At 43.4% G+C, this 22,329-nt stretch overlaps 1 protein-coding gene and 1 non-coding gene across 2 annotated transcripts in view; one reads left to right on the forward strand and one right to left on the reverse strand.

Moving 5' to 3' along the window:
• LOC147677799 (ATP-binding cassette sub-family C member 12-like) overlaps positions 1 to 22,329 on the forward strand; it is a 2,578,840-nt gene that overhangs the window by 628,905 nt on the left and 1,927,606 nt on the right. Inside the window, exons 8-9 of the mRNA XM_086945588.1 lie at positions 13,602 to 13,749; positions 14,943 to 15,091. Coding sequence (XP_086801714.1) covers positions 13,602 to 13,749; positions 14,943 to 15,091 — 297 coding nt within the window. The remainder of the gene's footprint in view (positions 1 to 13,601; positions 13,750 to 14,942; positions 15,092 to 22,329) is intronic.
• Positions 19,544 to 19,648, reverse strand: LOC147677800 (U6 spliceosomal RNA). Its single transcript, XR_015303160.1, has one exon. It is a non-coding gene; the product is annotated as a U6 spliceosomal RNA (small nuclear RNA).

Genomic DNA, 22,329 nt, shown 5'->3' on the forward strand with positions numbered 1-22,329 from the left:
CCTCACTCACCAGCCTGGTGGTGACATGCTTCATCATTGGGGTCCACCCTGATGACCGAGTGCCATCAGGGTGTGCTAAAACACCTGGAATACAGTGGAGCTGGTTTGTGAGTGTTAAGTGCAAATAATTGTTAAACATTGTCCTGGTTTGACTCAAAAAAAAAAATTTATTCGTAAGTAACTGGAAAATGTTAAAAAAGTGTGGAGATACTTTGAGGGTAGTTATGACCAAGAGTATCTCTGTAGGTGGTCTGGTCTACATGTTTCAACCTTTAAGTTGAATTTACCAGGTTTTCCTCAGGACCATAGTGCAAGAAAATGGACGGTCTACACCCCCTAAAAGGTGTACCCAATCCTAGATTCTTGTAACCAGATAAGCAAAAAAGTCTGCTTGTGGTGTGAGCTCCTGCCAAAATGGGCGAGCTTGTGATAAAAAAGACCTGTGGGAAGAAGGAACAGAAAGACGGTCGTAAATATTTTCAATTACGTGCCTGTAACGTTGTGATGGTTCTCTCGTGTCCACATGCAACATGCCAATCCCATTATGTTCCAGTGTATAGCCGGCTGGAGATTCCGGGGGCAAGCTTGTAGATATATCCGGTTTGCGGTGCTGCTATGTTGATGCTAGGATTCCCCAAATAGGGTAAGTAGCCATCATCATACACACTGATCAATATGTGCGTGTAAGGTGGCGGTTATTGAATTTATTTTAGTCACACGCGCATCCAAACTGTAGTGGCGTGGTAATACATCCTCTCATTACTATGCGTGAGGATGGGAATAAAAACGTGCAAATACACCAGTGCTTGAAAGAGACATGCACAGACCAACACACGAAAAGACCAATAAACGAGTAACATGTAAAGGTAATTAGGCCAGTCTTACTCCTTTTGGGTGTCTTAAGGCATCGGAGGGCCAAGGATCCACAATTCTATAACCACCATACCTGGGTCAGTGTCCACAATTTATGCAGCAGCATCCCAAACCAGTATCCCTCATTCATAAAGCACCACCCCATCGGGGGGATCATTTTGCAACATACCGGCTCCAGGAGGGGTCGTTCTCACCACCAGCACTGCTCAGCGCCACTGGGTCCCTGACGTTGTGGCCGCCCCCGCCGCTGTGCAGCGCCAACGCACGGCCACGGAGCGGAGCGGACCACAACTCCCAGTGTGCCTTGCTGATTCCCACCGCCCACTTCCTGCTCAAGCGCCAGGAGGCGCAACAAAAGGCGGCAGCACCCGGAGAGGAGCGGGGATCATTTTGCAACATACCGGCTTCAGGAGGGGTCGTTCTCACCACCAGCACTTCTCAGCGCCACTGGGTCCCTAACGTTGTGGCCGCCCGGCCGCTGTGCAGCACCATCGCACGGCCGCGGAGCGGAGCGGACCACAACTCCCAGTGTGCCTTGCTGATTCCCACCGCCCACTTCCTGCTCAAGCGCCAGGAGGCGCAACAAAAGGCGGCAGCACCCGGAGAGGAGCGGGGATCATTTTGCAACATACCGGCTCCAGGAGGGGTCGTTCTCACCACCAGCACTGCTCAGCGCCACTTGGTCCCTGACGTTGTGGCCGCCCCCGCCGCTGTCCAGCGCCATCGCACGGCCGCGGAGCGGAGCGGACCACAACTCCCAGCGTGCCTTACTGATTCCCACCGCCCACTTCCTGCTCAAGCGCCAGGAGGCGCAACAAAAGGCGACAGCCCCCTCCGCCTCGCGGACGCGCGCGGGCGGTGCCGGGCGGAGCCCGGGCAGAGGGCGGGCCGTCTGTGGCCGTCAGGGGCCAGCAGGGGACGGGTCGGGCACCCCCCCTTCAATCTGCACACCGGACAATGGGTAAGCGCAAATTACAAACATCTGTCAATGGGGGTACAACTAAGGCTAAAATTGCGCGAAAAACCCCTGCATCATCTAACATTATGTGGTTCCTGACCTCAGCTGTCGGTAAGCTAAACCAGGAAATTGCTGATAAAGAGCGTGAACTAGGCTTGGATCCCATACCACCGGATAGTCAAATTCTGCCCACATTGCCCAGACAACCAATCCCCTTGGACCCGGTAATTTTGGTTGAAAAAGCACCCATTACTAGGCAACCAGACACAGACATAGATAATATACTGGTACAAGAAGGCCAAGAGGGACAAGTGACAAATAGCCAAGTCGAACAACACTCTTTACATGACTGTACCCAGGAGCCTGAGCCTGAACCCCAGATAAGCAAGCGCACTAATAAACAAAGGACACATGGTGCACAGCGTCGTAAGCAACAAAATACCCCATTGAGTGCCCTAGAAACCTCTATCAAGGACATGGTGGAGAAGGTCCTGGTTGACAAGCTTGAAGGGGTACTCGTACAAATCTCCACAGATATTATTGATACTTTAAGGGATTGTGTTTCCGATATTTTAAAGAAATGTGATAGGATAAATAAATTTATAACATCTTTCGAGAAAGATCCACGGTGCCCACCACCCAAAATCACCCCACAGTCCCCTTCTAACCCACAGAGGCAACCCCAATCCCCTATGGAGCAGGGAAATACCGTACTAACCTATCCCCAGATTCCACCTGTACCACCACTAGGGTCAATTGGTCGTGGAACGGGGCAAGGGGACAGCACAATTATTACTAAGCTACCTTTGGCACCTAAACCTTGCCCACCACAGACAATGCCCTTGGCATCCACCCAAGACGGGCTTAACCTAGCAGGGCCCAGAAGACCTCGCCCGAGACCACCAGTTCACCTCCCACCAGAAGCTACACCTTTTGTTGCAATTTTGGTGAATATACCAGTATTAAAACCAGGGGAAATTGAGTCTAATGACTCACAGTTGGACAGTATAAAAACATGGTGCAATGCTAACTGTACTGGTCCTAACAATATCTCTGAATACATCCAGACAGGTAGACATGTGGATTGGGTGGGATATACAAAGAAGAAATTCTCTGGGGATTGTCTAATTGTTAACTTTAACAGACCCCATGAGGCCTCCCGTTTATTTTGGGATGCAACCGAGATCAGAGAGGATAGGATAAGAGCAGTCCCCTTAGGTTTTTTCTACCCCCCACCAGCACCACCAAAAAAGCTTCCTGAAAGGGCAAATCGCAACGTTGTCCCAACTAAAACCCACCGTATTAGCTCTTGGGCGACACAAACAACTGGTATGTTACCTAAAACCCATGTAATACACGGATGTGAATTAAGAAATGGTCTGGAGCTATCAAATATGTTTTCGGCACTATCGAATCTGGAGGAAATTGATTGACTAGCTACTTATGACTGTATCAGTGATCCATTGTCTACAACTAATAATAGCAACGTAAGGGGTATTACTGCTAACCTAATGAGTTGGAATATCGCAGGACTCCGCTCGAAAAGGGAAGATATAAATTGGTTGAATATATTGAAAAAGTATGATGTGATAGCCCTGCAGGAGACTTGGGATATGGATTGTGATTTTTGGTTAGATGGGTATACATCCTACTTCCTAGCTGCACAACCCTCAAACTCTGGTCGCAACAAAGGAGGTTTACAGTTTTTACTATCAGTCAGAATGAATGGAACTGCGAAAGTAATAAATACGCTATCCCAAAATTTTCTAGCTTTGGAAGTCACATTGACTAACAAATCTAAATGTGTTTACATTAACTTCTATAACGCTACCCAAAGCACCGGTGACATCGAAAATCTCAATTCCTTGAACAAGTTTATGTGTAATTTTAAAGAGAGTCAAACCACGCCGACATATTTTATATTGTTGGGAGATTTTAATGTACATTTATGTCAACAAAACTGTCATTTAATAGATAATTTGAATGTAGACATGTTCCAACCCCCACATTTTGAACATTCTGTTAAAGGGTCGGCCCTATAAGATCTGCTTCTTGAAAATGAACTTTACGAACCAGAGTTCTTTGATAGTAAAGAAAGGGTCCCAACCTACAGAGCTAGGGATTGCAACACTATCATTGATTATATATTTATCTCACCAGTTATGTTGCAGAATGTTATTTTTTATAATGCTATACATACCACACATAGTGATCACAACCCGGTTGTGTTGAACATGGAGGATAATATTTTATTTCTGTTTAATAAAAACTCTGAAGTAGATATCGTCGTCGATATCACTACAAAGGATCAAGGGAGACGGGTGAAATGGAGTAAAATTATTCCTGAGGAGTTCCTTTACTCCCTTAATGAGAAAGTGGGCAGCGACATTAATGTCTGCAGGGAGCCACTGAGATTCAAAGGGAATATCATTGGGTCCTTTGAAGCCATCTGTCGCCAGGTGGCAGATGACCTAAAATGTAAGTCCACAAACAGAGAGAGAAAGGCAGAGGGGTGGTTTAATAACGCATGCTCCAAATCACATCGAGAACGCCATAAAGCACTGAAAAAGGTACCCCGTGATAGAGTGGAGGTGGCGAGGCTTAGGAAACAGTATAATCAGGATATCCTAGCGAGGAAAAGGGAAATTAAGAAACAGGCCTGGGATGATCTGTATGAAAAAGCAACCCTGAGGGACAGCGCAAAATTCTGGACCATTGTTAATACACCTTTGTTCAATGGGAAAGAAAATGCGCCACTGGAGGTAAATATCCCTGAGAAGGAATGGCTGGACCATTTCCCAAAAATTTATGGTAGCAACCTCGACTTAGGGCAATCAAATCCAACACCGATTGACACACAAGTCCCCCTTCTAAGTTTCACTATTAAAGAGGTACAGAGTGCAATTGAGGACATGTCAGCACAGAAGGCCCCCGGGCCAGATGGCGTACCCGCCGATATGTACAGAACAAACTCAGCAATGTGGTCAGTTGTACTTACTAATGTCTTTAATGTAGTTGGTATAGACAAGATAAGACCCCCAACTACCTGGTCACAGTCTGTCATCATCCCCATATTTAAGAAGGGTCAAAGGGGGGACCCTAGATGCTACAGACCCATATCTCTGCTAGATTCTTCATTTAAAATCCTGGGCAAAATAATACTAGAAAGAATCTCAGCTTGGACCACTGATAAAAACATCTTGTGTGAAGCACAGTATGGGTTTAGATCTGCCAGAGGTACAGAAGATCAATGCCTTAATTTACACCTTATACTGAGCAAATATACTGTAGCATCAAGGGGGATGATGTACTTGGCCTTCATGGACTTGTCCACAGCTTTTGACCTAGTTAATAGGTCAAAGCTGTGGACAATACTCCTTGAAAAGGGACTGGACCGCGCACTCGTGGATTTTTTGGCGCGACTACACAGTGATTTAAGGGCAACTATCCGCATGTCCCAAGAAGGGAAGTGTACCGCCTTTTTTAAATCGGGAAGGGGAGTGCGCCAAGGGTGCATTTTGGCACCTATGTTCTTCTCCCTTTATATTAACTCCCTGGGCGAGTCCTTAAAAACTGCCTCTGCAGACGTGCCCCGCATGGGTGGTTCCGTGACGCCGGTACTTTTATATGCTGACGACACGGTACTGATGTCAAGGACCCCTAGGGGTCTTCAACACCTACTTAATACATTTGGGGCATTTATGCAAGATTTGGATTTAGTGATTAATGCAGGAAAGTCGCATGTCATGGCTGTGGGTAATTCCAAAAGTAACACCAGAACCCTGTCCTGTAATGGTGCCGCACTTACTAAGGTTAAAACCTTTACATACTTAGGAGTGGTGTTCGACGAGAAAGGGACATGGGCACCACAAATCCAGAACAAGACCGCTGCTGTAAAACGATCATCTGCTGCTATATTGGGGTTCGCCAAACGCCTTGGCGGCAAACCACCAGAGGCTATATTATCCATATACAAAGCCAAAACCCTGGCGATAGCCAGATATGGAGCCTCTATTTGGGGATATAAGAACACAACCCATATCCAAAGGGCAGAGAATATATTCTTGCGATCTGTTCTGGGCTTACCAAAATCAACACCTGCTTTCTCAATACATATGGAACTAGGGGTGGGTTATATTGAAGACATGTTGTCTCTTGCACCATTAAGGGCATGGATTAAAACTTGGCTTAATCCCAATTTAACATTAAATCACACGATTATTAAAGACTGCATGGGGCGGGATCGTGTGGCAGAGATTGAGTGGCTTTCATACATCAAGAAAATAGCAGAATATCTGGGCCGCCCTGATTTATATACCAACCCTGAAGGCCTAAAAAAAGATGACATTAGTTGGGCAAAACTAGAATATACAAAGAAAAGAGAAGCTGAAAGAGAAACATGCGAAATTATGAAGCCAATCGTGAGGTCACATTTTCTGACGATCACATCTTTAGCTATCGAACCATACCTGGCGATAGTAAACAAACCTTTCCACCGGTGGCTTCTCACCAAATTTCGCTTTAATCAGTCTCACTTCTTGCTGGGTGAATACAGTAAATGGTGTAAACCCCATGAGAACGCCCTCTGCAAGTGTGACGATTTCTCAGATCAGGATTCTCTCCATTTTTTCTTTTTTTGTCCATTATTCAGAACTGCTAGAGAGAAATATATTAAGCCCATATTAAAAGATCAAATGTTTACCCAAGTCAAACCGGCTTTTCTTTTTTTACAGTTAATGGAATCACCTCTAATTATGTATGGGGTAGCAAATTTTCTCACAACGTCTATTAGGTCTCGTCGAAAAAGACCTCAATCACTGATTAACTGATTTAGCCTTTGTTCAAAATTGTACGCCCAGTCGGGGTAGCACTGTTAAATGATTGTATTATAGGTTTGTAAATATTACTGTAAATAGACCATCGAACAAACCCCATAGTACAAACCGTATAAATGAAATGAAATTTTGTAGGAAACTATAGACAGTGTAAAGATGATGCTAAATTTTTTTTGATCCAAAATTTTTTGTAAAACCTTTGTAAATATATCGTGGTATTAATGAAATTTGTATTTGTATATAATGTCTCTTGTTTTAATGTTATTTATATAAAAATTCTTTTGTATACTCCAATGATCAACTATGAATGTATAGCATACTTTTATGATTTTAATTTAATCGAATAAAGTGTTTTTGACTCTGACACTCTGACACCACCCCATCGGCTAAGATCCACCAATCAGAATCCATAATAAATAGAGCACCACTACAGGGACAGGATCCACAATTCACAAAGCAGCATCCACTGGCCAGAGGCCAAAATTCTGAGAGAACCACCCCTAGGCCAAGATCTATAATTCATAAAGCAGCATCCACGGGCCATGATCAACAGTTCATAATACACTATACCCTAGTCAGGATACACAATCCTTTAAGCTCCATAATCAAGTCAGTATTCAGTGTTCTTACAGCAACATCAACTCACCAGATCCACAGTTCCTAAACCACCCTTCTCAGATCAGGATTCATAATTCATAAAGCACCATCCCTGAGACCAGGGTTCCCGGTTCAAAAAACCCCATTCTCAGGCCAGTAAAGCCAATTTTTAAAGCACCATTAACGAGTCAGTATCCACAGTTCCTAAGGTACCATCCACTGGCCAGGATCCCCAATTATACACAATTATTAAAGCACTATTCCTGGGCCAGTATCCACAGTTTAGAAAGAACCGTTTCTGGGCAGGGAACTGCAGTTAATAAAATACCATCCCAGGGCCTGGAACCAAAATTCATGTAGCACCATCCCCTGGTCATTATCCACAATTGCTCAATCTGCTGAGTACCGCAGTCAGGAGATATTCTGATGTGTATAATTACCAAAGGAGGAGTATCGCCATAGAGAATCTTAGATTCTTAATGGGATGTGTGTTTGAAAAAGGAAATAATTCATCCTTTTGTAAAAAAACCCTCACTCACCAGCCTGGTGGTGACATGCGTCATCATTGGGGTCCACCCTGATGACCGAGTGCCATCAGGGTGTGCTACAACACCTGGAATACAATGGAGCTGGTTTGTGAGTGTTAAGTGCAAAAAAATGTAAAAAATTGTCCTGGTTTGACTCAAAATCTTTTTTTATTCATAAGTAACTGGACAATGTTAAAAGAAGTGTGGAGATACTTTGAGGGTAGTTATGACCAAGAGTATCTCTGTAGGTGGTCTGGTCTACATGTTTCAACCTTTAAGTGGAATTTACCAGGTTTTCTTCAGGACCATAGTGCAAGAAAATGGACGGTCTACACCCCCTAAAAGGTGTACCCAATCCTAGATTCTTGTAACCAGATAAGCAAAAAAGTCTGCTTGTGGCGTGGGCTCCTGCCAAAATGGGCGAGCTTGTGATAAAAAAGACCTGTGGGAAGATGGAACAGAAAGACGGTCGTAAATATTTTCAATTACGTGCCTGTAACGTTGTGATGGCTCTCTTGTGTCCACATGCAACATGCCAATCCCATTATGTTCCAGTGTATAGCCGGCTGGAGATTCCTGGGGCTAGCTGGTACATATATCCGGTTTGCGGTGCTGCTATGTTGATGCTAGGATTCCCCAAATAGCGTAAGTAGCCATCATCATACACACTGATCAATATGTGCGTGTAAGGTGGCGGTTATTGAATTTATTTTAGTCACACGCGCATCCTAACTGTAGTGGCGTGGTAATCCATCCTCTCATTACTATGCGTGAGGACGGGATTAAAAATGTGCAAATATACCAGTGCTTGAAAGAGACATGCACAGACCAACACACAAAAAGACCAACATACGAGTAACATGTAAAGGTAATTAGGCCAGTCTTACTCCTATTGGGTGTCTTAAGGCATCGGAGGGCAGAGGGAGGGATTTTCCTCAGTTAGAACATATTCTGTGGGTGGTGAAAAGGCAAAAGAAGGGGTTTAGCGCTTATTAAAAGCGACCGCGTGGAAATGCGGCTAGTAGCGCGGGGTCCGAGCTCCATTGTGGCGGAGTGCGTCGGAGCTGTTAAAGAAAGGATGGGATTAGAAGTACTTACAGTTCCGCTGTGCTTAGGACGGCTATTTACCTATCTGCCGTGCCCGCTGCCCCGCTACAATGGCCGGTGCTCGCAGTGTCTGTTAAGACCGGAGCTGGTTTCCGGGGTGGGCATGGCTAGGTAGCGATCACGTGATGGTTGTCATGGCGATCGCTGTCTGAATGAGCTACGGTGTCCTGAAGTGCTCTAAAAGTGACTGCAGAGAATGGAAAGGGGCGACCACTCGGTCCCCCTGAACGTATGGTTGGGGGCCTACATCCTCCCGGGAAACCATTTTGGGCGGGGGGCGTGTCACGGCTGGTATGCCCAAAGCGGCGTAGCTGGGGTGCGCCTTTTCCCGCCCAAGAGGGGTTGTCCTAGACACCTACACCGATGGCCACGCCCAGTAGGCATACCAGCGGAGGGTTCACGCCCTCCCGACGAGGAATAAAGAGAGCGGGAATCCAAAGAAGCATCCTCTTGTTCCTGTGCTTGGAAGCTGCACCCACTCGTTGCACGTGAGCCCTCAACGGAACAAGGAGCAATTTTGACCCACCCACCAGCCCCTTATGGCAATGTTTTCTGCAATAAAGTCTTTTTTCTTTGATAAACATCTTCTTCCCTCAGGTGTTGCGATGTATGAAGGTCTAGTTTAATGATATGATTTCTGTCTGAAGGTACTTTTTTTTCTTGTAGCATAGACAAACATGCAAGTAGACAAGATGATGTTTTTTCCCTTAGTAGGTGATCAATGTCGTATTTATTTTTTGGTCGGGCGGTAAGGTCATGATCGGTGAGCAGTAATTTCAAGGTCCCTAGAGGGGGGCACCACCCACTATGGATGGGAGTGCCTGGGGGGAGGCGGCCATTGGCCCCTCCCATGGGGAGGCGGCACCCACTAAGTATGGGTCGCCTAGGGGAAGACGGCCATAGACCCCTTCCAGGGGAGGAGGCGGCTATATGCCCCTCCTACGAATTTCCCGGGGCCCGGATATCCGCGACGGCGGATGTGATAGACAGTGTGGGGTGGGAGGGGGAGTCCACGCTGCCTTCTTACAGACACCTCACACGGGTCCTCGGACGACCTTTAAGATGGCGTCGAGTTTAAATGGGGGGCCCCCAACAAGACAAGGGAAATTGGAGTTGGCACAGAGGGTACAGTCCTCTTCGCATGCGCCACTCACACCGTGAGGGCGAGAGTTTTGGTAGTAGGGATCTGACACCGGTTGCGACCTTGCCGTTGGCCCGTAATGCTAGGATGTACAATTTTAATTTAGAAAGTATGCATTTGCAGGATGTTAGACTCGGCTAGGAAAATCTCTGTATTAGAGATTTGTTAAGGTTAGCCAATGAACATGTCTTCATCGAAATGTAATAAATGAAAATTGTACATGATATGAAACTTTTATTTAATGTTTTAATTTTGTTTCATATTTTAATAAATACGGCCGGGAGGGTAACTCCCTCCCGCCTTCCAAAAGTTCAGAACGGCGTCCGTCTCCCATCATTGGGGATTGTGTTGGGAGGGGGTGATAGGCATCCCGGCCATAAGGGCGAGGAAGCGCCTATCTGAGAATGTCTGCATAAACGTCATTGATAAGGTTCATAGTAAAAGTAGATGGAAGGTAAAACAAGTACTTATCTCTGTTTACCAGAGGACACATTGTGCATATTGGGGTGCCCTAATGGTGAGAACGTATTTCAGAGCTGAGTGCACAATTCACCAGGTTAAAGTACCATAAGAGGGTGACATCGGGAGCACAGGGATTGTGTCTCTCTGCTCCCATACATGTTGGGGATTTATACAGTGGGAGAGTGTCTACGGTAAAAGACAAACGTGTGAGAGATGTCTCCGCATGATTCCGGCAAAGGGGCTTGGCAAGGAAGGATAAGTGCCAGGCTCGACTGGGGCTGGTTGTTCTAGGATAGCTAGTGGCACATCTGAGGCCATTGATTGTGGTCAATGTGTTGCGTGGGTATACATCCAGATAGTGTATCTTGTACAGGATGATCCCTGTATATGGAAAAGGAAGCATGTTCATAGGAACATAAGCACAGTTGGTGCAATGATGGGAGTATAGTTATTGCAAGTAGCTGAAACTGTAGTCCATCAAGATTATGTTGCTAGGTCATTTTAATACTGAGGCCCAAGGAATGTTATCATTTAATCCAATTTTATGTGTGGAGGATCTGTAGATCCAGCGTTGCTCTTTTTCATAGAGACGATTTTGCAGGTTGGGTCCCGCTTTGACCGGCACAATTATTGTCCATCTCATGTCGTTGGGGGTGTGGTGAGCTGCCAGGAAATGTTCTGTCAGTCTTGTTGCACTGTTTTTGCAGTGCATGGTGCTGCTGTGTTCGCTGATCCGCTGTTTAAACTTCCGTGTCATCATGCCAACATATGGTTTTCCACATGTGCATTTTATGAGGTATATTACATTACTGCTGTTGCAGTCTGTGTGGCTACTAGCCGCATTTCCACGCGGACGCTTTTAATAAGCACTAAACCCCTTCTTTTGCCTTTTCACCACCCACAGAATATGTTCTAGCTGAGGAAAAACCCTCCCCCTGCCCTCCGATGCCTTAAGACACCCAAAAGGAGTAAGACTGGCCTAATGACCTTTACATGTTACTCGTATGTTGGTCTTTTCGTGTGTTGGTCTGTGCATGTCTCTTTCAAGCACTGGTATATTTGCACATTTTTAATCCCGTCCTCACGCATAGTAATGAGAGGATGGATTACCACGCCACTACAGTTAGGATGCGCGTGTGACTAAAATAAATTCAATAACCGCCACCTTACACGCACATATTGATCAGTGTGTATGATGATGGCTACTTACGCTATTTGGGGAATCCTAGCATCAACATAGCAGCACCGCAAACCGGATATATGTACCAGCTAGCCCCAGGAATCTCCAGCCGGCTATACACTGGAACATAATGGGATTGGCATGTTGCATGTGGACACAAGAGAACCATCACAACGTTACAGGCACGTAATTGAAAATATTTACGACCGTCTTTCTGTTCCATCTTCCCACAGGTCTTTTTTATCACAAGCTCGCCCATTTTGGCAGGAGCCCACGCCACAAGCAGACTTTTTTGCTTATCTGGTTACAAGAATCTAGGATTGGGTACACCTTTTAGGGGGTGTAGACCGTCCATTTTCTTGCACTATGGTCCTGAAGAAAACCTGGTAAATTCCACTTAAAGGTTGAAACATGTAGACCAGACCACCTACAGAGATACTCTTGGTCATAACTACCCTCAAAGTATCTCCACACTTCTTTTAACATTGTCCAGTTACTTATGAATAAAAAAAAGATTTTGAGTCAAACCAGGACAATTTTTTACATTTTTTTGCACTTAACACTCACAAACCAGCTCCATTGTATTCCAGGTGTTGTAGCACACCCTGATGGCACTCGGTCATCAGGGTGGACCCCAATGATGACGCATGTCACCACCAGGCTGGTGAGTGAGGGTTTTTTTTTTACAAAAGGATGAATTATTTCCTTTTTCAAACACACATCCCATTAAGAATCTAAGATTCTCTATGGCGATACTCCTCCTTTGTTAATTATACACAACAGAATATCTCCTGACTGCGGTACTCAGCAGATTGAGCAATTGTGGATAATGACCAGGGGATGGTGCTACATGAATTTTGGTTCCAGGCCCTGGGATGGTATTTTATTAACTGCAGTTCCCTGTCCAGAAACGGTTCTTTCTAAACTGTGGATACTGGCCCAGGAATAGTGCTTTAATAATTGTGTATAATTGGGGATCCTGGCCAGTGGATGGTACCTTAGGAACTGTGGATACTGACTCGTTAATGGTGCTTTAAAAATTGGCTTTACTGGCCTGAGAATGGGGTTTTTTGAACCGGGGACCCTGGTCTCAGGGATGGTGCTTTATGAATTATGAATCCTGATCTGAGAAGGGTGGTTTAGGAACTGTGGATCTGGTGAGTTGATGTTGCTGTAAGAACACTGAATACTGACTTGATTATGGAGCTTAAAGGATTGTGTATCCTGACTAGGGTATAGTGTATTATGAACTGTTGATCATGGCCCGTGGATGCTGCTTCATGAATTATAGATCTTGGCCCAGGGGTGGTTCTCTCAGAATTTTGGCCTCTGGCCAGTGGATGCTGCTTTGTGAATTGTGGATCCTGTCCCTGTAGTGGTGCTCTATTTATTATGGATTCTGATTGGTGGATCTTAGCCGATGGGGTGGTGCTTTATGAATGAGGGATACTGGTTTGGGATGCTGCTGCATAAATTGTGGACACTGACCCAGGTATGGTGGTTATAGAATTGTGGATCCTTGGCCCAGGGAGGGTACTTAATGATTTGTGGATTCTTACCTGGATATTATGCTTTACATAATAGGCAAATACTTGGGAGGCAACCATTAGTCATTGTTAAGGTATGTTTAATTAACAAACATCTGTTCTTGGACTTGTTGCTAAATAAGACAAACAATGCCACCATTTGCCAGACTATAATAAGTGCTGGTGCTGACAATTACGTGCTGGTGCCAGTCACTGGAAACCACAGGCTGAAATTAAGCACTGGCTAGATCCTTTGCTCACTAGCTGGATACAAATTAGAGCTGTTTGCCTTCCAAGTCCATCAAGTCGACATCACGGATCACATACAGATTCCACTACATGTGATAGGAACATGAAACCACATGCAGTTAACGAATGATTTCTTTTTGTTCCAGATGCTCATAGCGAATCTTATTTTAGTGTTCCGAAGAAAAGCTATTAAAGTGACTGATCGGCGTGTACGAACCATGAATGAAGTCCTAACTTGCATCAAATTAATAAAAATGTATGCTTGGGAAAAGTCATTTGCAAAAACGGTTCAAGGTACGCAAAATATACAATATAGAAAGGTTTTTGGCATATTTAATAAAATGAGATCGTTAAAATGCTGAATGTTTTAGACTGCTGCAGTTTTCAAAACATGTACCCTGCCTGCTATTTTAATAACCTCCATGCTCCAATAAACATATACAAATGAAGAAAAATTTCAGAAAGATCGTAAAAAATGAAAAACTTTGAGGAATGTGTGACAAGGTACACTACATATTTATACACACTTTTAGTAAAATGTGCAATTAAAATGTTACATTTTTATTTTTTCATACATTTGCATACTAATCATCACCTGCATGTCTAACAGTCTATCTTCAGATTACACTGCAGCACAAGGACCTTTACCTTAAACATTGTTGACCATGCCCTGATGACCGCAGACAAAGATGACCACTTGTTGGCCTTGGCCCTCTCTGCAGGGTCACTCCCAAACGTTTTGCCTTTTACCCTCCCTCACTTCCCTCCTCGGTGCTGGCAGTCTTAAACGAAATAGAGGAGGGTCACCCATCCTTCCTTCTGATGTTCTAACAGCCCCCGGGAGGGAGACAACTGGGGCCCTCCTCCTTGCCCAAATATAGCCCTGGGAACCACAACCTGCCCGGGGTCGGCCTGTGCATTCTAGAGGAATAGATCCATTATTGGCCCTGGGGACCACCACGCCCACGGCCCCAAGGGCCGGCTCCTTCTAGGTCCCAAGGTGCCCGCCCCAGGGGCATGGCAGCTTGCTTTTGCTTGGCTGGAGCTGACAGGACCCGCCAAGCTAGAGCCAACACTACTCTACTTACAGCAAGCGGGAGCTGTCAAACTGCTCCTGCTCGCTGGAATCTGAGTTTCCATCTGTTTCCCTGCCTGCTGTCATTCAGGGAAATAGATGAAAAGATTGCTCCAGCAATTCTAACAGCAGCTATTCAGGAAATAGGGTCAGCATTTCCAGTTGAATCCTCCACAATATTATTTTTGTGATATCATAGAACAGTAAAAGATAAGTGAATTTACGATATCTCACGTGGAAAGAAAATTGGATAACACAAGTCTATTCTGTTTTAACTGCATATTTATTTGCTATTTGTACACAGTTGTTACAGTTTTTATTGACTAAACAATAAAGTTCCCATACTTACTTGTTTGTATCATTACAATGGTAAAATCTCCTCTACAATTTTATCATGTAAATATATTTACAGGTATGAGAAAATTAGAAAAGAAGATGATGGAAAAAGCTGGATATGTGCAGAGTATCAATATGTCTATCCTTCTTGTGGTTTTATGCCTGGCAAATGTCTCAACCTTTGTTGCCCACACCCTTCTGCAGCAAGAACTAACTCCATCCACTGTAAGAATTTCCTTAATTTTCTACTCTCATTAATAAAGAGATTGGGTATGTTGGGCCATTCTTGTGCGCCAGACTTCCTTGTGTACTTTCAAGATCAGTACATTTAAGCAAAACACTTTAGAAATCGTGAAAAATGGTAAAAAGAACTGAAAGTAGCTCTCAAAAGTTTTGATTTGCAGCAGGATTTCATGCATGCCTAAGATCCTGGCACTCTTCTGTTAGGAAAATGTACCATTATCCTAGGCTATGACAAGGGTTATGGAATGGGTCAGTTCAGATGGTATTATGGTTCAATTTCACATCCATCAACATGTGACAATGATAAGCATGGTTCAGTCATCTCATTATCTTCTGAAGGCCTTGTAGTCAGACAGGTGGGATGGTGGCTAAATCATCTAACACCCTTTTGATTTTTCTGTAATCCATTGAACTGATATTTAGGCCAACTGTGTCACGATTACCTTACGTGCATCCCTGTCAAGCGCTCTCAAACATGTGGGTGATTCAGACACATTCTCGATCTATTTACATGTGTTGCTATTCTTCATTTACTTTGGTCATTTGCCCATGAAAGAATTTCTGCACAGTATCTAAAATATAAAAGGCTAACGCAATTTTGACGGAAGGATGGGAAATAAATGTAATAGCAAGAATGGTTATTTTTGTAAAGGATATGAATGGTCATTGGAAAAAGTTACACTGTTTTGGTTGTGACAATGAATGAAAATATTTTTAGAATTCTATAAACAAGAGACACAGTCACATAATAGAACCAGTTTACTAGAGAAAAGCAATATTCTATACAATGAAAGATACTGCTCTGTGATGTGAATGCCTCAGTGCTCTGTGTAAAAGGATGAACACTATGATCTCTTTAGAGCTAGGAATATATTCAGGTTGTATATTTAATACTATGAATAGTATTTCTTATGTATTGAAACTTATTTGGAACCAAGTAGGGAGTGCATTTTACTTATGCACTATAAACAGAGGTTTCTTTTGTGGCCTCCTACACCTCCTTGTTTGCACACACATGATCTATGAATACACATGCATACTAATATCTGTTGGTTCTGCGTAATGAATTTGCTCCCAGGCACACTGACATAAATAATTAATTTACTCTCTTAATTTCTATGCAGGTAAGTACTTGATCAATAATAACTCAGCTCGGAAGAAAAAAGACAGAGTCCGTGTTGTTAGAGTTCTTAGGGGTTTTATTCCTTAAAAAGGAATGGTCATGACCAGGATATCTGATTCTGACCACCACAGGGGTGTCAGAAGGGATAGAGCGCTACATTTTATTAACAGTACATAGCTTATATACTTAATTTATGTCATAAGCAACAGTGCAGGAGGCGTAACAGCTGAGAGAAGACAAGATAACAGTATACACGTGGTACTAGTACGTAATCAAGAGGCGTGAACTGGAGGTGTGTGCTAGAAACGTCACAGATAGGTGTCACAAAGGGGTGGCACTAACAGAAATGTTGCAATGTCAGCAGAAATTGGAAGCTTGGACGCGCGCGCAGCTGCATGACGTGTGAATGACGTGAAGCTGGAGGGTGCAGGGGATTTGACATTTAAACTGACGGAAAGAGACAGAAGTCTGGCATGTCAGATCAACTTGTACTTTTATCATATCTGATATCTGGTGTTGTAGGAACTAAGCTATCTGGGCGGAAAGGTCTCTGGGGCAGAAGTTATTCTATACTGACTGAGAGTGCGTGTATAAGCGCCTGAGTGTCTGCAGGAGAAGCGTGGGGGCATGGGCCTTCCACGGGAGCATGGTAACAGAGGCTATGAATTACGTGAATTAATTGCACAGAGACAAGCCGGCCCTTTGGCCCTGCAGCTGGGAGGATGTTTACTTAACCTAGTAGGCAGGAATGCATTTTCGAGGAGCAGATCAGATAATTCGAAGGTTGAAGTCAGTCTTGGCAGAAAACAGGCTGAGCTGAGCGCGAGGGGCCGCGCTGGAAGTAAGTCAGAGTTCACGGGTACAGAGGCAGCCTGGGCTGAGGCCCTCGTAGTCAGAAGCCAGAAAAGAGGCTCGGTGGCAGAAATTCAGGGCCTACTTAGCTAGAGCTAAAAAACGGAGAAGTACACCACAAAAAGACGTTGGCATGGCATACTCAGGAACGGACTATTCAACCCAACGAGGGTGGGTCTGAAAGAGGACATATTAACGTTGGACGCAAATGTATTTACGTCTTCATGGCTGGCACAGGAGGGAAGTTACATGTACTTTAAGCTTGATACATGGAGTCGGTGGGGTACACGATAGGGAACATAACATGACCAAAAATTTATATTTCCTCAACACATTACCTTTACTATTACATTTTCTGACTGATCACCAGAATCATCTTTAGGCTGATAAATAGTGTAATAATTTAATTGGGCATGTTGCCTATGTGTTTTCTTTCTGTATGAGAGGTCCATTATTGAGTTTGCCAACATGGGTCACGCCATACTGATCATGGTGAATTCAAACAGCAGAAATCTCTTTCAGGAAGCCTGCCCTGGAGAGGGTGGGCTTTCAGTGTTTTAGAGGCAGTGAACTAGTTGTTAATGAGCTTCCACAATGGATGGACTGCCTCTTCACCAACTGTGGTTGCACCAGTGGTTGATAAGTGGTTTCCACACCTCTAACTGGGACAGAGACCCATGAGTTTGTCTGAGCAGGAGCGCCACTAATTTGAGTTGGGCTATAGAATCCCCATATATTTTAAGATCTCTTTGGAGGCCATTGCCATTAGAATCATTAGTGTCAATGTTGTTGGCATAGTATATGGCTGGCACTTGTTCTTTTGGGTAGTAACAAATACATGTTTGTTTAGCCACTATATAATAAGCAACCTATAAGAGGATCCTTACACAGTCGTTCATCACAATTGAGTGCAGCGCACTACTACTTTTAAAGGTTTTTATTTGAATTGATTGGCTCTCAATTATCATGATACATCTTTATTATATGTAGAAAAAGGTGTATTTCAAGCATTAGGTTCAACTGTGTCTAACATTGTTGACAAGATAACTAAAAAACAATGGAATCATATCATATTGTTATTCTTGTGCATTATGAATTGTTTATGTTCTGTTTTGCAACTCAATTTGTGTAATGGGGGTCTTTGAATTAGACTCAACACAGTTTAGGAATTCCTCAAGCATGAGTTTAACAAAACTCAAGGATAAACCATGTGAGTAAAAGATCATTTGTGGAGTGTTATAAATAAGCAAAGGGCAGGTTCCTGCCTAAGAAGAAACATAATGCTGGAGGAAAAAATAACGCAATTGAATACTGGAAGTAAACTAAAGCTGACTATTTGGGAAAATTCCAAACGAGCATACTATCATTTAGTTTAATTATATTTTCCTAAAATACAATAAAAGTTAATTGTAATCGCTACACAGATCAGGATTGTCACTTATTATCCGAGTACCATAGAGTGAGCAGAAGTTTGCCAATCCTTTAGCAATCTCTGCAGACATGACCAGGCATGACCAGACTACTCATATCATGTTTAATCTTTGGAACCCAATGGGTCCCCTGCTCATGTTTTCTAATAACTTGTTAGCCTTATTGCCAACCCCATTTAAGCTTTTTTGTTTAGTTGTTGCTACCTCAACCAAACCTCAAAATGTAACTCTATTAATTCCATTTAGAATGATTAGATTCCAGAGAAAATGATGCCATATGTTGTTTTTTCTGTGTCAGACATCTTTCTTTCAAGCCCTAAATAGTCTGTGGAAAACCCTCACTGTCCCAACTGTCCCATGCATTTAGCTTTCATACATCTAATGACTACCAGAAGGAGAGGAGAAAATGGAGAGAGCGATTGAGATCCCTCTATCCTTTCCTTGTCACCATTCTAGAACTGGAGGGGCCAAGGATGATTACCCTACAACCCCAGGTTATGTGAAAAAGTCTCCCTCCAGATCTTAAACACTTTTTCTGAACCACTGAAATTTGAAAAACTTGCTTTTGGGGCCCCCAAATGCGAGTTCCGACATCCTTTCTGTGTCGAAAAGGCTGGCACTTTAAGACTGCCGAAAATCAACATTGTAATCCCAAGTGCAGTAAGAACCAGCCTTGGGAGTACACGCAGCATTTCCAACAGGTCGGGGGACTCTCTCAGCCCATCGGGAGCCAGCCAGAATGACCGGTCATATTCCTTTCAGAACACCTCCATTATAATGAGGCTGTCTGAAAGGAATCAGACCAACGTCCTATGATGCAAATGTAAAGGCTCCAACCGAAGGTTGGAGCCTTATACAACTGCAGCGTAAAAGATCCCATAGTTTTACAAAGCACATAGCTACCCATAAGGGTTCCCAGTGCCCAATATATGAGGCTATGGGTCTTGGGCAAGATCCAGCATAAAAGTTAGAAAAGCCAGGTTTTTAAGAGTTTTTGAAAGGCACTGAGAGATTAGCAAATTGATCAGCTTAAGCATGATCAATCAGGAATTTATGTGTTCTCCTTGAGCAGGGGCCATGCTAATCTTCTCTGTGTTATTCTGATTTTAGGAAATGTGCTGCTGAAGTGAGCTTTATCCCAAACTCCTCAGATATGTTCTTGAGTCAGTAACCTGTCTATCTTGGGTATCGAATTTAATCATTTATATTTAGAGAGATATGATGATATCCCTTACTGACCAATAGCAAATCTGCATAGTAATGGAGACTGAATGGAGTTTTACCCCATTCTGCGGTAAATGAAGGAGACAGCCCCTTGTTCCCAAACACGTTTGCTTATAGATTCATGTAGAGGTGTTTTACATAGGCTTGGGATTTAAGGTAGTTGTTTGGTCACTCAATAACAAAAACAAGTAGTCCCAACTCATTTGAACATCTTTTCAAAGTCAACAAGTGTAATTACTGAGGTCCTGGGTAAGCTGTCAACTTGAGTCATAGGTCAAGTGCACCAACCTCAAGTTATGTCTAGTCCCCGAAGGCATGAAGCCAATTTGGTCAGTATGTATTGGAGTGGAAATTACCTTGACAAGGAGGTTAGCCAGAAATAACTGGAATTTTGCCTCTGTATTAATGAGAGATATTGGTTTTGGGACCACTGGGGTAGTAGCCATGCGCATGTGTTGCTTCACCTATTGCTAGTGTTATATTACAACCCGCCTGATAATGAAAACAACTATTGGCACATCTATATCAAGGAAACCGACTGAAGATAGAGATACAGCAGCTGTGAAAGAAAATATCCCAAATACATCGGAGCATTTTTTAGAGGAGGGCCTGAGCGGAAAAGAAGACCCAGGAGGGGCCAAAGAAAAAGAAAGAGAGAAAAGTCCCCCCAACACCAGGAGTACACTTCAGAAAAAAGAGAGCAAAAAACGGAACACCTAGTCATTAACATTTCGGACACACTGTTGACGCACCATGAGTTGTCTATATTACAAAAAGGCACTTCATTTATCCCAACAGCGAAAACTAATCTTCTAGAATTGGAAATTTGTACATATAAGCTCACACGCAAATTACGGCTACGCCACTTCTTCGACAATGTTTTGCCTCCAAAAACGGATACTAAACCAGACCAACTCATGGGGTTACGACCATTGAGTTCATACATACCTCCATGCAGTCACAAATGTATTGATACTTTTGAAACGCTTGTAAAACTGGATCTAGCCAAACTAAACTACAACAAAAAAATCAGATCTAACTTAACTAGAAAAAACCAAGACACATTAAGAAAAATCGCGAACAATAGAGAAATCAAGTGCATCAATGCCGACAAAGGCGGCGCTTTAGTCGTCTTGAACACTCAAATGTACCAATCCAAAATATACGAACATATAGGAGATCCAGAAACCTATATGCGTTTGAAAAGCAATCCAACAACATCAATCAAGATCCTGACGAATGCACTGGAAATGTGTACCATTGATGAGAGAACTTTCAAATACCTTTTGGTTGAATACCCGAAAAGCCCCTCCATACAAATGACCCCAAAAATACACAAGAGCCTAGAGGATCCTACTTTTAGACCTATAGTCTCAACAAGGGGTTCCCTATATGAACCTGTGGGGAAGTTCCTTGACAAATACCTGCAACCATTTGTTCAACTTATGAGAAGCTACGTGAAAGATACCACTGACTTCCTTTTGAAATTGTCAGAGATCTCAATACAAGAAGATGAGCAATTAATCATGTGTACGGCAGATGTAAAATCTGGTGGGGGAATAGAGGCCATTGAAAAAACTATTGTCAACAGCGAAATTGAAACACAGATGCAACAATTTCTAATGGAGCTAATGATATTTACGTTATATCATAGCTACTTTGAATATAAAAAGGTGTGGTACAGGCAAATTTCTGGAATGTCTATCGGAAATTGCGCAGCGCCCACATATGCAAACCTGTATATGAAAGAGTTTGAGGACACACATATTTATAGCAATGCAACTTGGTCCAACAACTTGAAACTGTACATAGGATATATAGATGACCTATTTTTCATCTGGAAGGGTACTAAAGAAAGTCTTATAACTGCTTTAACTGAACTCAACACCAAAGATGACAGGATTGAATTAACGTGGTCAATACACAAGCGGTGATCTATCAGACGCCTTCGAAGAGCAGGTCCGGGGAAAACTCGCCGTGTGCGTTCAACAGCCACGTGTTAAAATACCCGACTGCCAAACAGATTCCCCCCTTACGGAGAGGAAACCCGTTCGTTAGCCTCGAGTAAAACTACCCGGCTGTAAAACAGAACCCCACCCACGGAGACAAGACCTGTCCTTTGGTATAAAACGATTTTAAACGGAGGGGAACCGCCAAGTCAAGTACGCTGGTTGGCACAGATGAAAAGAGGTTTGTGCCGGTTCTGTCTTTGAATTATTCTCCAAACAGAGAAGTTGCTAATCAAAAAGCATTTGAAAATAAATTTAAGATCGGAGTATAAAAAGTTTGATGACTTCACAAGCTATAAGGAGCTACACCTTGGGTAGCTTTGTACGAGCAACAGAACCACTCTGGATTAACTCGTTCACGTTGTGGAGAATAAAAGTATAAATTGGTCCTGAGGAAGGAAGCCGTTATCAAGTTGAAGCTTCCGAAACGCGTCGACGCTATAACTTAAATTCATATTCGGCGTTGCCAACAACAATCCTGGTTCAAAGGAACAACATTCCTTCCATTGTTGACAAACTAGATGTCCGAAATGAAATGAATAAGACAGATAGTAGTGTCTTTCCTAAATTTCTCCACGTCCA

The sequence above is a fragment of the Lissotriton vulgaris genome, chromosome 12, assembly GCF_964263255.1.
Source record: "Lissotriton vulgaris chromosome 12, aLisVul1.2, whole genome shotgun sequence".
In the NCBI taxonomy this organism is placed as follows: Eukaryota; Metazoa; Chordata; class Amphibia; order Caudata; family Salamandridae; genus Lissotriton; species Lissotriton vulgaris.